Source organism: Rhipicephalus sanguineus, chromosome 1 (genome assembly GCF_013339695.2).
Source record: "Rhipicephalus sanguineus isolate Rsan-2018 chromosome 1, BIME_Rsan_1.4, whole genome shotgun sequence".
Taxonomy (NCBI): domain Eukaryota; kingdom Metazoa; phylum Arthropoda; class Arachnida; order Ixodida; family Ixodidae; genus Rhipicephalus; species Rhipicephalus sanguineus.
The window spans coordinates 202,664,949-202,680,760 of NC_051176.1; the positions used below are offsets into that span (position 1 = coordinate 202,664,949).

At 47.9% G+C, this 15,812-nt stretch overlaps 1 protein-coding gene across 4 annotated transcripts in view; it reads left to right on the top strand.

The window, feature by feature from the left end:
• The window catches only part of LOC119405696 (band 7 protein AGAP004871), a 303,664-nt gene that overhangs the window by 225,986 nt on the left and 61,866 nt on the right, over positions 1-15,812 (top strand). The window contains exon 1 of one of the 4 annotated variants that reach the window (XM_049418772.1): positions 12,678-12,753. The exons of the other annotated variants lie outside the window; for them this stretch is intronic. Within the exon in view, the coding sequence (XP_049274729.1) occupies positions 12,693-12,753 (61 nt within the window). The 5' untranslated portion in view covers positions 12,678-12,692. Of the gene's footprint in view, positions 1-12,677; positions 12,754-15,812 lie in introns of those variants that run through there. 4 annotated transcript variants of the gene reach the window in all.

The following is a 15,812-nucleotide window of genomic DNA, read 5'->3' on the forward strand; positions in this document are numbered from 1 at the left end:
CATTTATATTCTAAATACCAGAGATAACACCCCCTATACTTTCCTTGCCGTTATTGTCTGTTAGTTCTCATTAATATTGTGTCTTACGTTTTGTAGATTGCATGTCATGAGGCATTTTTTGTTAGTCTCACCTAAAGTACATAGAGCACTTTATTTAACTTTGCTGTTGCCTGATAATGTGTCGCCTCAGTCGTAAAGCTTGTGTATGAGAAGAATATAACTTGCTGCATTGTTGTCAACGCCATATTGTCGGGGGTTATGGTTCTTTCAAGTTCTCTCTGCGGCTTTTTTTGCCCTTAACCTTTTCCATTCTCTTATTGAAACGATGAATAAAGAAAGAATTATATACGAGAAGCCGACGACCTTTGTTTTTCGGTGTGCGAGCAACCAGAATAACTACGACGTACCGTCAGTCGATCTCCGAAAAATTTCGCTCTTTGAACAGTGGCTTCAATTGAGGTCGCGGTACTACTGTGGCAGTTATAGCACACTTGCGGGCGAATCGATGGTTATAGCTCTACGTTAACGAAGAACAAATCGCGGACGCACTCGACTAAGTGTACCGCTGTTCTCGGCGTTGCGTGCTCTGTCGGTGCAGCTCGGGCTGTTTTGCATGCACATCGCCGCCGCAACGCGATTCAAAATAGGATCAAATAGTGTATGCGTGGGTTGTGTGCACGGGTGTAAAGTCTTCCCAAACGTTTTCCATTCCTGGAGAAATCATGCCAAGAGGCTGCTGTGCCATACCCTGCCTAACTGATGCAGCGTGGGACCGCAAAGCCAACGGAGACGATGCTACATTGGTGCAAGCTGCAACTTGTTTTGGCGGAAAGTGTCCAGCGGCAGCCTCCTCCGCAGGGATAGTACGTAAGGCACAAAAGTGTCCGACTCACGCCACGGAGAACAGTAACTAACAATGCGTAGTGCGGTTGCCGCGCTTCGTCTGTTGGGGCGCATCGCTGCAAGACCCGAAACACATTCCTCGCTGTAGGAACGGGGGATGCGTAATAAGAAATGCACTACACGCGAGACTGTTATTCCCCAAAAAATTGCCTTAGCCGTTGTTTAGCCTGTTTGCAGCCGATAATGTTCACTCTCTAATGTGTGCGTGTTGGGGAGAGAGAGAAAAAAACATGGCTGATCCCTCTGTCATAGGAATCGGTATAACACGAAAGCGAAACGTGTCTTCACAGACGTGAAGACCCCAAGCGCGAAGGAATGAATGCTACAGCAACAAATTGTAAAGTCACGCGAAGAACGGCAAGCAGTTCGAAACTTGCAACGCGCTACTCAAGCAGAATGAAAACAACTTTTATTTGCTCAAGCATAAAGGACGCACGGAACGAACATACACAGGATGAGCGCGAACTAACTGTCACAGTTGTAACTTATTTCTGTGTGAGCAGCGCGCTCCTATTGCAAAAGCGGCCGCTGCAATGAGCGAAGTGACCTTCGTGCTCTCAACGCAAACTTGTGGTGAGAGCACGAGACGTACAAACCACCGCCATCACCAGATAAGCGCGCATGCGAGGGACCACGCCCTGTAGAGGCGCGCACTCATCCGCGTGGGGCAACGACGTTTAAAGCGCGCTCTTCGAGCCCTTCGCGCCATCTCACTAGTGATAACGAAAACACGATGATGTACCACCGATCTCTGTGTACCGCCACCGGCAAATGGTGTATATAAATAGCTCGCCGTTAGCATGGCAAAGAACGTGCCGTCTGTGGCCGAATCGTATCGCGCCGCGCGCGGCGGATCGACGGGTCGTAAGTTCGACTCCCGGTGACGGACCTTCTAGTTTTTTCGTTTGCCATCTGTTAGTCTTTATGTTTTGCAATGTCATATCCCTGACGGAAATACGTCAGTGGAACCGCGGTGGACCCCGGCATAAAACACTTCCGTGTTGAAAAAAGACGGAACACTTTGACTCTCCTATTTTGACAGTTCTATCGGCATTTCACGTGGACGCGACATATAGAAGTCATTGTTGGGGTCAAAACGATTTATTGGGATTTATTGGGCCTCTCCAGCCTGCACCACAGGCTATGCACTGAGAAATGCCTAACGGCTGACGCAAAGGGCGCTGCAGAGTTTCTTGAACATGATGTGGTTGCCTCCAGGGAATCAGTGCAAGCCGTTTCATTGGCACAATCAGCTGTTACATTGCCTGATATGCCAGAGTGGACATGTCAGCCACTGCATCGCAACACTGTACATAGGGTTCTAGCTGCGTTGCGTAAGTAGGTTATTTGCTTTTGCCTTCGAAATTGCAAGCGCAGATGTCACCACTCCCCAAGCTTGCGCCGGGCGCGCTGAACGAAATTTGTCCCAGCTGCAAAGCGCGCAAGTTGCGCAATCGCTGTTATTAGTGCGTCGCTGGGGAGGCGGTTATAAAGGTTGCGAAAACGCGCAAAGTTTAGGCGACCGCAAGTGAACAGCACTAATCACCTAACCTTGTGAGTAGAATATATATACGTGTCGAACACTATTCGCGTTTAAAACAAAAATACTCGCTAGGAGATAAACTTTATCTCGCTTTTCTTCGTCACCATAGTACGAAAGTGAAATTCCTAAACACCGCGCTTATACCTACGGAGCCCACCATTACATTGTTCTCAAGCGTCAACAAATTGCGCAAACAATTACACTGTCTCTCGACCGCAAGCAGGATGACCTAAAGACGGTACGGATGTGCACTCGGCTCGCGGTATATTGAAAATTAAGGCTCTAGACGGACTAGGGAGAGTGGAAATTTTCGCTAGGCTCTATTCGCCATTTCTTTAACGCAAACGGTATGCACAAACATGAATCACGTTTCAAAGCAAAGCTTCCTTTACGCTCTTCCCCGGAATTTATATGGTCACAATTGTCAACTCTCTCGGTGTGTAGAAGCTGCTTTATAAAGCAAGATAAAATTTCACGTTCGATGGTGGGTTTCGGAGGCATTTTCATCCCGACACTCTACCCTTGACGCTATAAATACCTCCGAGATGCTGCGCGTACACAGCAAGCCCGAGGAACTGGGGTATACATATGGGCATGCCATCGCGCAAGTCAGCACATTGAGAGGCATTGCGTTGCATGCAAATAATTTACCTAAAAATGTGGTAGCTCGGGCTCTGCTATGTGTTAATGAAAGTAATTTAATGTCATGCATTCGTACTCCTCGCTTACCGGAGCATTTAGTTGCCTTTCAGGAGTAGAGACGAAAAATACGGCGACCGACGTGAGGGCACACGTGACCAATATCGTTGCCCTCAGACAAATTTACAATTTTATTTTCGCTGTATACAGCGAAATGTAATGATTAAGAAATGTAATGATTAAAAATAGATGTGTCGGTTAGCGATTTTCTTTTGAAATTTTAGTAGGTGACGGTGTACAAGAAAGGAGCACCCCTTTTAAATTATTGCTGTAATTACTTGGACAGATGTAGTGCATCTTTGAGGAAACACCGTTACTACAAGTAACTAGCGCAGTTAATTGCACATACACAAGAAAGAAACAAAACAGACAAGAACCTGCGTTCCTTTCTTTTGTATGTGTAATTTTTTGTGCTAGTTGTAATAATGTCAGAACAACTAGCCAACAAGCAGACCATCTGAGGAAACACCATTTAAGCATTTCTTACGTAAGCATTAGCAGTAAAGAATAAAACACGTCAGCACTGTCATTTGATGTCCTTACGTAATCCCATCTGGGCTCAGCCGACACGAGGCAAACATGCTTTAGGAGGCTTTGCCTATTTAGAAGCCTCTGCGAGGCCTCTTGCATTCTGTATTTGGGATGGCCAACAACTCCGGACGTGAGGACTGTGATCGCGAGAAAACCCTCGAATGCATTTTTTGGCAACCCTCGTGAAACTGCGGTGATCGCTCACGACGATGCTGACTCGTGTTTATTGGAGAGTGCGTTCGAGAAACCACAAACTTTCGAAATGTTGACTTCACGAGCCATCCTATAGAGGACGAAGGAGGCATTGTTATGATTTCTAAGTCAAACAAAGCTTTACAAAGAGCTTTAACACTGACCAGTGTTATATGTGTCAACTCAGGTCAAGATCACCCCACTGCGTGTCCATGTTTCTGCATCCCTTGTTTCCCAGTGTACACCAGGATAGAAAACCGAATTTTCTGATATTATTTATTTCGTTGAATTGACCACCCTGCCTTTCTTCTTTCTTTAATTAATCTCTCGCTGTCTATCACAATCTCATTTCACGTCGGCAGCTTCACGTGCGCCTGTAACGAAAGTATAGTGGCCGCCGGCGTCACGCCTTTTCTTTGCAGGCGCTACGAATCTTTCCATTTACGCGTCTTTTCCCAACGCCATCGTTCGCCTGTGCTCTGTTGAATGGCGTGCGTCGACGCTCTTGCACGGCTCGTATCTCGTCGCGCGAGCTGGCTCGAAAAGGGAGAACCCAGGGTCTCAGAGGCGACGCGAGGCGGCCTCCTCCCGTGATGGAAGGGCCGACGCGTCGGCAGCCGCTTTCCTGCTGAGTTAAGCACATGCCAGCTTGGTTTTCACGCTTCACTCGGAAGATCGCCACTGCGTTGCGGAAGGAAAGCAAAATAGGAAAATCTGGCCTGTTTAGCCCATTGTCGGGTTTTTGTATTTTTATCTGCTTTCTGTCCTTGGCTTTGAGCCCTCCGTCTCACTCGCGCACCTGATTCTTCACACGCTCCTTAAACGCCGGCTCAAAGTATCCGGTTAGAGCGGCGCTACTTTGGACAAATTCTCTGCCGTTTATAATCGTCAACGTCCCTCTATACCTCACTTCGCAATCATTGAGAAAACTATAACAAATACTCGTATGAGGCTCCCTCTTCTGTGTGTGTGCGTGTGCGTTTGTGTGTGTGGGGGGGGGGGGGGGCGCATGAGCCTTCTATGCTCTTGGGCACACGGAAAGTTAACTATAGAGGACAGCCACCACGGCCGCCCTTGCTAGAGGAGTAGACACGCGCTATCCTTTCCCCCGTCACGTGTCTCGCTCACCACCTCCACGTCCGGTACTCTTGCTGGGTCTGTGGGAACACGATGTGCATCAAGCCTCCATTCTTCTCGGCTCACCTTCCCAAGTTTCCTTCCTCACACTAACAACGTATGGCTCGCGGGGAACAATGTCACACCGGGAACTTATATACGGTGCATCATGACGACGGCGACAAAAAAGTTCGCCAAGAGTGTCCTTGTAATCTCTATCTCGATAAGGCTCTCTAGATAGATCAATCCTTGAATTAGAGGGAACGAAAATGGCGTAATCGGGGCTTTTGTTGTCATCCTATCGTGCAGAGCGCGATAGCGGACAAAGGACGGAAAGTTGCGACAGGGGCAAGTGATTGTCTCTCTCACTTTTCTCCTGCATTTGTCTTCCCTTGCGCTGCGCATATCACCATGGCACACATAATAACCAAGCCCCGCCGCGGTGGTCTAGTGGTTATGGCACTCGACTGCTGACCCGAAGGTCGCGGGATCGAATCCCGGCCGCGGCGGCTGCATTTTCGATGGAGGCGAAAATGCTTGAGGCCCGTGTACTTAGATTTAGGCGCACGCTAAAGAACCCTAGGTGGTCGAAATTTCCGGAGCCCTCCACTATGGCATCTCTCATAATCATCGTGGTTTTGGGACGTTAAACCACAGATATTATTATTATATTATTCACATAATAACCAACTAGCCCGATCCCACACCTAGCTCCTATTATCAGTTTTTGAAGCAGGGCACACGTGCAAAGCGTGCTCTCACTGCAGGCATGCGCTTTATCGCTCGTCCCAATGGCGCACACGCCGCCTTTGTGAGACAAGTCTTCACATATTTCTTGAACATTCTAGCCCCATGAGGTTCACTTTCGGTATAGGATAACTGCAGACAGTTTAAAATATTTATTGCGATTCATTCGTCATCGCGGGACGTTGTCTCGTCTTGTGTTGCTAAGCGAGTTGTGCTGCTAAGCCTGGCTGTAAAATGAAACGACGCTCGTTTTGCTGGACTTCTATCAGCATAATTGAGAAACGCTTGTGCGCGCACTTGCAGTGCATGTCGGAAAAGCTTAGAAATGTAATGCTCATTGTTAATTATAAAAAACAATCGGCGCCGAATTCTATATCGCATGACGCGTTTGAAATAAATTATTTCGGCCGCCTCTTTTGTCGCGCTTATTGACGTTGATGTATACTTAGGCTGTAACTTGCCGCCGGTGTAGCTGTAGCGCGAGGTTTTCAGGTACACGGGCCTCAAACATTTTCACCTCCTACGAAAATGCAGCCGCCGCGGCCGCGATTCGATCCCGCGACCTTCGGGTCAGCAGTCGAGTGCCATAACTACTTGACCACCGTGGCGGGGCAACGCGAAAAAAATGTAGAAGTTTGTGAGGCTTATGTGTTATCGCTTCGTTCTAAAAATATTTCGTCACAGACGCTAAGAGCTCTTTTTTTTTTCATATGTCTATGTACCGGGGTACGAAGAGAGAGCAAGGCAAGGCAGCGAAGATAAACAGGTGCCCGTACGGTCTGCTACCCTGCACTGGGAGAAGAAGATAAAGGAATGAAAATAAGAGAGAGAGAGAGAGAGATAATTAGTCGCGCCAACACATGAAGGTTAACGCCCAGCCTACAAGCAGTCATGGAGCCCTGTCGACTGCAAAAACTCAACGGGATGCGAAATGCGCACTGCCGTGGACGACGTGCTCAGTGTATAGTATATCGATGCTTTGAAGAATGTTATAACGTTGGAATGTGTTGTTTCATCTTTGAGGTTACCCATTCTTATCCATAATGTTAAAGCACCCGTGGCTTAAAAACATCAAGGCTGTACCCTATGCTGATTGATTCGTGCTGGGAAAGCTGAAAAGATTGAGTTTTACCAGTGATACGCGAATTCACACTCAAGATACAACATCAGCATGCACACGCGTTCCGTTATCTTCTCCGTTTTAATGCGGATCACTCTGTGGGATATTAACCGAAGCAGGTCATGGGCTCACTTAAAAAAAAAACATGGTTGATCCCTCCGTCGTAGGAATCGGAATAACACGAAAGTAAAGCGTGCCCTTACAGAAGTAACTGAATGTTTACTGCACATTCATATGAGAGAGTTTACACAATGTATATTGATGCCTGGCAACTATAGCACCGTTTAACGTGGATGTACCCACTTCGATCATCGGTGGTACATCTCCATCCCGACGACTAACTAACGTCTCTGCTAAATGATTAAACAAAACTTTGTGGTAGCTGTAGCAGTTAACGGTGAAAGCGTAATCAGAGAACTAGGTATGATAGCCAGAAGAGCGTCGCATTTTGGACGCAGAACTTGGTCGCCACCCCGCGGCATGTTAAAATGTGATTGAACACCACGGCCGGACTAGAGGGAAACTCAAAGCGCGTCGAGCCGCCCCGGTAGCCCGGCCGCGATTTTTGTAGGGGCGACCACGTGAGCGGGGAACGCGGTGTTACAGCCAGGTGAGGCAGCGCGCGTCGCAGAGCTATGAGCGAGGCCGACGCTGTTACGACCCTTGGCTAAGGTCGCCACTTCGCGGTGTGTTAAGGCATTGACAAAATTGAACTTCTAATGAAAACACGTCGAATGGGAGGGACGTGTAACGCGGTGCAGGTGCGAATCGCGGAGGTCACAGTAATGACGAATTACTTTACCTTAACGCTCCCAGAGGGCAACACCACCCGGCTGACCAGGAGAGTGGTAAATATAAAAGGCGCGTTTGTAAGGCCTCTGGAGTCTGTGACCGTGGCGCAGTGGATAGCGTGCCCGGCATGTGCTGTTGCGGACCGAGCGGGCATGGGTTCGATGCCCGTTGACGGAACTTTTTTTCTTTGCCATCTGATCGTGTATATTTTTTCGACGTCATTTCCGTGACGGAAACACGTCGCTGAAGTCTTGGTGGACCCCGGCATAAAACACTTTCGTGTTAAAAAAAAACAGCATTATCATCACTAAAATTCGGGGGAAAGCCTAACGAAGTAGATAATTAGGACACAGAAACTATCATACAAAATTATAATCAATATGCAATGTAAAACAGTTGATTAAGTAATTTTGAAACAGAATCCCAGTAGGAGGTCGTTACAAAATTGGTGGGAGGAGTGAGAGGTCCTTGGAAGTAAAATACCAGCACTGACCAGCTTTGCTAATTGTTACATAATGTTGGCGGTTGTTGACTACCGTTGGCTAGCGTAGCTGGTACAATGCGCAAGCAGCCAATGCTACACACAGCCCCGCCACGGTGGTCGAGTAGATATGGCACTCGACTGCTGACCCGAAGGTCGCGGGATCGAATCCCGGTCGCGGTGGCTGCATTTTCGATGGAGGCGAAAATGTTTGTGGCCCGTGTACTTATATTTAGGTGCACGTTAAAGAACCCCAGGTGGTCGAAATTTCCGGAGCCCTCCACTACGGCGTCTCTCATAATCATATCGTGGTTTTGGGACGTTAAACCCCAACGATTATTACTAAATGTCGTCGTTGGCACGAACGCGGATAAAGTGATGCCTAAAAGTCCGTTCAAATATTCCGTGAGATCAAATGACCTTACTTCAAGCATTCAATATCTCGCCGTACTTACGTTCCTCACTGAACTGAGGAATTCAATTGCTCACTTTATAAAATGTGTGTTCATTTGAGAGCTTTAATTCCTCACTCTGGAGCTTCAGAACTAAAAGTTCCTCGTTGAAGTGAGGAACATGCCTCGTGCGCGCACTCATGCAGCACATGCCAAACCAAGAGTTCGCCAAACAACATGCACTTTGAAGTCAGGGGCGAAAATGACAAAGCCTCTCGTTTGTAAGTGCAATTTACTATTGTCGATAGAGCCAGCTTCCCTTATGAAACGCCCAGCATCAGGATTCACTGAATTTTTTCCTTACGATCATTTCTAGTGTAAGATCTCCTCGTGAATGTGAGCCCAGGTGTACTGAACGTGCAAGTTACCCGATGACGTGTCAGTGTGGCTGCTGTACCAACGTGCTATTAACAGCGAAAATCTTTAATTGGCCTATGGCGTGTGCGTGCGCTCTAATTGGGTAGCTCACGCTAAATGAAGGCAAAAGGCACATGCGTGTTTAGCCTTTTCACCTGTGTGCAACTGCGCCACCCCCAATGAATTCCGCATTCCTCTTTAGCCCAGTCCCAAATTTGCTTGTCTACAGAGAAGCACCGGGAGACCATAAGTTACATCGGTTACTGGAGACCATTTGCCACGTCTTTGGGAGCTGCCGAGGTGGCAGCGTTATGCCAAACTTCGGTGTGGCGGAGTATTTTATATTTGACCAGAGCTAAAAGCGATTTAGTGAGGCCCAACGACCACGATAGACAGCGGAATCGACCAAACGCGCAACTGCTTGCGTGCTTATTTTTTCTTATAGCTCCCAATTTGCGCACTTGGATCTTTTCACGCTGAAGGCTTTCTTTTGTTGCAAGTCAGGGATAGACAAAAAAAAAAAAAAGATTTTTCGATAAACGTGAGGCAGCTCTCTGTTTCTCAGTTTTCGTGTTTCCCCGATGTTTGTGCCTCCGCTCCTTGCCTGCATCTTTACCTTTCCCTCGTCTTGTGGACGGTTTGGCGCTCTCTTCTTTGCTTTCTTCCCATGGAGCAGGCGCCAAACCTGAAACAGAGAGAAATGGCGGAACGCACAGCGACAGGAAAAGGATTTCGCGGGATTGCAGTGATTTCAGTTCACTTTTCGAAAGCGATACCCCCCTTCATTGATCCAAAGATTGGTGTACGATTACTTGCGCCGATGTTTTCTGCTAGCTGACAAGCCAGTGCTGTTTGCCAGCTCTTCTCGCTCGGATCGGCAACTGCTGAATTTTCGCTCTCGTCATTTTTTTTGTGTTTATGCGCCCTGACTTTGTTCTTCAACCATCGATTCGGCAAACGCTGAGCATTTGAAACGTTTGTTCTTTCGGTGTACCGGCTTTGCAACACTAAAACAAACATGTGAGACTCGTCTGCCGTTCCTTTGGGAACGTGCGGCCGTTGCTCTCTCCGAAACCGGTGGGCATTAGACCGTTGATGTGCTTTGCGACATCTTCGAAAGCTTTTAATTCAAATGAAGCAGGTGACAAAGCTCAGTACACCAGAAAAATATTGAAAATTATATCTCAAACGACTAACTTGGCTGCAATTATTACCCCCTGCTTTATTACTCCCTCCTTACTATTTGCTTTTCGCAGCTCTAGCCATAAAGAGCGTGGTGAGATGGTCACAATACAAAAGAATAGACACACTTTACGATGTTTATCCGCGATGCAGGGTATCGCGCGATGATATGCGCCATCTGTAACGACCCCTAGCTTAAAACAACAAACGAAAAACAATGATGACGTCTATTTCTATAGTATACGAAATCAACGGTACATACATTATCGCGTCTTTACGTCGGCCCTTAGAGCGCTCTGTCTGTGAGAAAAACGGTAGCGTGTACTTTTCGCGGCAAGTTGTGCGATCCCACATGGACGCTCGCGCCCACGTACTTTCAGTTGCTTCATGCAAGCGTGCGGCGCGCCTGTACACGGTCCCGTCGGCGAGCTTCCGCTTGGAAGCCGATCGGTTTCTTGCGTGCCTCCGAAGTAGGGCGGCCCGATCAACGGAAGCCGCTAAGGCCGGGAAAATCGTGTTCTGTGATCAATGGCGGATCACCCTTGAAATGCGCCCAGCTGTTGACACGGAAAAAGCGTAGAAATCGGAGTCCTGGTTGCCGCGCGACGGCGACGGCTTGTTTGTTCGTTGCCAGGGCCTGGCCATTGATGACGACGGTGCCGGGAGCCGTTTGGCTATGAACTTTAAGACGCGGCTGCGTCAGCGCCACACTGAGTGCGAAAGGAGCACGCCCCCGGTGTCGTAAGAACAGCCCCACACGCCGCGGCGGCTGGTCGGAGCGAACTGCGCGCGGGCGCTCTTCGCATTCATGACGCGTCAGGTAAGAGAGGGTCGCCGCCACTTTGCTCGACGCGCATACTCGTACCCTTCGGAAACATTTGAAAGCGAACATGCAAGTCGCTGGCACTCCGCAGAGTCAATATGACGTGCTGGTGGTGGCCCGTACAGACACGCGCGACTCTGAGAGGTGACGGGAGATGCGCATAATACAATATTGCTTTCTTTTATGAAGCATGATTTCATCGGAAAAATTTTGTCTAGATGATTCCCACGGTGCGTAAAAATTTAATTTTTTTTCGGAAACTTGAAATCTGGCTGCATTGTTTTTTTTTTCAAATGTTGAAAAAGACATTGGGGAAACTTGGCCAGCCTTAAAGTCTCGCGTTCACTGTGCGAATTTATCTCCGCACTGCGAGCCGGAATGTCATCGCTTACATTTGCACAAAAATATCGTCAGCGATGTCAACGAATCACCATGTAACTGTCACCCCTGTTTACAACATATACAGAGATACTGCTAAAACTTATCTGTCGATATTTAAACTATGCATGACATACTGCTATTAAAAAAAAAAAAAGATATCTATTTGGATGTTTTGTTTGACGTAAATTTTCGTCTTCGCTAGAGTCTTACAATACCTCCATACAATATTGCGCCAGTCTGCAAATTTGTTACAAGTGTAACTTGCGTGCTCGCTTTCATGAAACCTCTGACATTGAGGTCTTCCAATGGTAGCTTCGCTCACTGGATTTGTATTATGTTTTACTGAAAAATATTTCGTACCAAGTGTCTTCGAGAAACATCGCCGATTGCTTGTGTATTGTCCACAGCGCATACTGCGCAACCAGTTGCTCACTCTGAACAGGTCGCGCTGATTCACCATCGACAAATGCACCATTTTCAGTGGTCATTGAGAGCAGAGCTCGATAGATTATGAACCTGTGCAAATCCTGAAATCGGATTTCAGCAAGCGCCGTGATAGCCGAGCACTTATGACATTCGCATACCGTACACGAGACTGCGGCGTCTCCCATTCCTTGTGAGAATGCCGGAATGTAAGTAAGTTAATTAAAGAAACAATCAAACTATTTTTTTACAGCGTACCTTACGCGCCGCCATAAAGCCTCGTTCACAATGAAGAATTTCCGGTCGCTCGACGAATCGCTCGACATGTCGAGCGACCGGGAAAAGCCTTCGTTGCGCCGATCGGTCCGAGACCAATTTACGTCGCCGGGAGAAAAGAATCGCTTGTCGCAAGCCGATCAGAATGGGAGGTTACGAGAGAACGGAGGGGAACGCGTGTAGAGCCAAGAAGGGTGTGGAAGTGGAACGCCACCAGCGTTGCCGTGGCTGTCATGCATAACGGCAGCGTTGAAACGCTGCTGGCGTTCCATACAACCATGACTGGACAAGAGGGAAGAAGCGACGCGCGCGCGTGCGTCTCCCTTCCTCTCCGACCATGATACAACGCGTCTCGGGTGTGTTGGCGGCCGCAATGAGCATATCGTCGGGCGAACGAGAGATGCAGTGTGAACACTGTGGTTTTTCTCGCGGATGCGATCGCGCCTTTTCACGATACAGAAAACTTCCCGGTGTGAAAGGGGCTTAAACTGCTCTATGGATAATGGGGAGAGCTGGTTGACACTGAGTGAATATATCTCAGTCCATCGTATCGGTTAAATGAAAAAAAAAGAAGAAGAAGAAAAAATAAGTCGTAAACAGGAACGGCAAATTTGCAGAGTGTCGTGAGGCTGAGTCCATCTCAGGGACGGACGGATTCCGGTAACAGCCGTGGCATGGTGGGTCACCGAGTGCTGGACGTGCAGCGCGCTGAAGCGTGGAACGACGCCTACCTCCGTAAGATAGCCACTGCTCACACTGGTTAAACCAACCTCTCTTTCTCTCTCTATGAATATATATGCGCATCACCTCAACCCCCTACTTCGCCCACGCACCTTACGCACAAACACAATATTTTTGAGTATTCACCAATCGTTAAATTAGTATGCCATTCTTCACTGTTGAATTATCCAAGATATGTCTCTGTTGATGGAATGCGCAAGCAACTTGGCTTACCCCTGCTTCAGCACACTTATAGAATACTTTTTGATACCCTTGCAGTGCAGCATGTCGCTTTAAAATGAACGACTAGGTTAGTTATCGATTAGGAGTCCATGTTTTGTAACGAAACGTAAGTAGCCTGAAATACTCAGCTACTTTATTTGTTTCATATTCACAGGAACAATCTTTCACTTTTGCCGCCATCACCGCTAAGCGTGGCGTATTCTGAGGGCCTAAGCTGTTTCCACAATGGCTGTCCCCTTTGCGTGGTTTTATAACGCACTGCGCTTTTAATCACATTTCTGAGTCGCAAATACATTTTTGTTCACACTTAATACGTCTCCATTTGCTGCCTAAGTGTTTAAAAAGCGACAAATCACCGCACTAAATTACTTTGGCTCATTGCAATACTTTCCTTAATATCTACTTGTTTTATTCTGACTTTTAGTAGATAAGTAAAAACCAAAATTTATCCAAAAAATTGCATTGGAACACCAGCGCCACTGTGTAATTAGGAGAAATGGAAATTTGAAAATATGCATTCTAACGGCGGGAAACAATTTTACTAATAAGGTTTTTTCTAGTCTGAAATAAAAGGTTTCTTAATTTTGAGCATTTAGAATTAATAAACTAACGTCTTGGTTAACTAAGTCGATCAAGACGTTAGACGCAATCAAAATGTCACGGGGATGCTGCGCGAGATATTGTAGGTGTGTGAGGGATCGTGTGTGTGTTTGATGTGCGTGCGTTTGTAATGCGTGTGTTCGTGCGTGCGTGTGTGTGTGTGCGCGCGCGTTTGTGCTTTACGAATGCTAGCCAAAGTGTAATAGTTGTCTTATTCAATAGCCGAGCTTGATTTTTCTTTTGCGTCCCTTTAAATGGTGACAGTAACAATTCCCATCACTTTCTGATCGGTTTCGGCAGCGCAACTCAACACTGTCGGCTCTGTTATTGAACGGTTCTCCATAACGCCAACATATCAACTGTGAGCGAGCAGTCCGGTGCGCCTCGTATTACTTTAGAATAATTAATTCTGGGGCTCATTGGTCTCGTATTGCGGCAGAGATAAATTAGCGCGAAGCATGATGACAACTGACGCAAAAAAGGAGACGAATACAAGACAAGTGCTTCTTATATATAACCTTGTCACGCATGCGCAATATAGAATGATAGGGAAAAGACGAGTGAATCAAAGGCGGTTGCACAAGTTGGAGACTCCTTGTCAATTAATGCGATCGACGGCTTAGTTGCACATCTATCTCTGGTTTTTTTTTATATACAAAAAGAATGCTTGCTGTGTTAGTATTTGTCACCTGTTGTCAGTCGCCTTTATTTTTTAAGATAACTTATATTTCCGTAATTGACTGTTTTTCGAGCGCTTTCAAGTAATGAGGAAAGTTGAGAAGTGCCCACAAGACGGCAAGCTAATAATCGAGGAATCCTTATATTGAAATGGAGAAAGTCTGGCGACGCTTCTTGCTTTTTCTTTCACGTGAAGGTTTCACAGAATCGAAGGCATGTATGTGAGAGGAAAGCAAAATCACGGCAATGGAAATGAACGAATCGCTGCTATCTCTTGCAATGACTATAGAAGCAGTCTGCCAGCAATACTAAACTGACAATAACAACAAAAAAGCTGTTGCTGTGAAGAAGCCACAACGATAATGCCGCTTGAAGAAATTGAGCAAACTCGGCAGATTAAAAGTAAAATAAACCAGAAATGCACTCGCTGTGGCTTCCTCCGCTCAGGGCTTTGCTGTTGTTTTTTTTTCGTCACTGTTTTTCGAGGTACAAGTGTGACAACTCGTCATGTTTTGTGCACCATGTCGTAAGAAACAGTCACTGACGCTTCGCGCTTGGCTTCTTCAGCAGTCTTGCGTTTCGATGTCTTGGCCCGTCTATAACACCTCCATGTCGCAAGTAACGTTCTCTACGACTGCTCGCAGGCCCAAGTGGCCTGTTCGGTATGGAGCACCTAAACAACAGGTTCAGAGATTAATCTTGGCTTGGCGAGTGATGGTGTACAGGCAGTTTTGTGGCGCTAGCTACACTTGCCGAGGCGGAGCAGTTTCGCGTGGCAGTATGAGAGCCGTGCTGCGCATGCGCGAGGAGAAGTGACGTCACACGGCGCACAGCTGGCGCACCGGAGCCGCCGCCGCCGCGCGCGCCTCGCTGGTCTGCGCATTCCAGAGGAGCGACGTCATAGCCGTGGCAGACGCACTGGCGCCGGCGCGGGCCCAGCTGTGCGTCTCCGTTGCGCAGTGGCCGTCTGACGCTGCGCCGGAGCCGCTTGATAGCGCCTCTAAAAGCTCTGTTATACTTCGACGTGCATTGGCGTCAGCCCGCGGCGGCCGGAGTTCGCGACGCCAGGTTCATAACGTTACGTTGACGCGAAAACAGAGCACTTTATATATACTCCCACTTGCGCGACGCACTACGTCGCCTTGACGCATGCGCATTTGAGCGCACTCGGCGCCCCTTCTTCCCGAAGAGACGCAGACGCAGTGCAGTCTGGGTAACGTCGCCGGCGCGGAATGCAGCATGTCGCATCTCGTGCCGGCTGCTGCCGGTGTGCGCTGGCGGACGCCGGACCGGTCGCGCCGCGCGTCGGACTATAGAGTGCTGCGCGTTTGTTAGCGTAGCGTCGCTGTGCCGAGCGTGCGCGCGCGTCGACGTTACGCTGGAGAATATCAGCCCCTGAATTTCGCGCGCATATGCAGACGTATCAGTGGGGGTATACATATAGCGGGGAGGAGGAGGAGGAGGAAAAGAAAAACGGAAGGACAGGGAGGTTAGCCACTTGTCAAACCGGCTGGCTGGCGTTTGCCAGTGTGGTATAGCCATGGAGAAGGAGA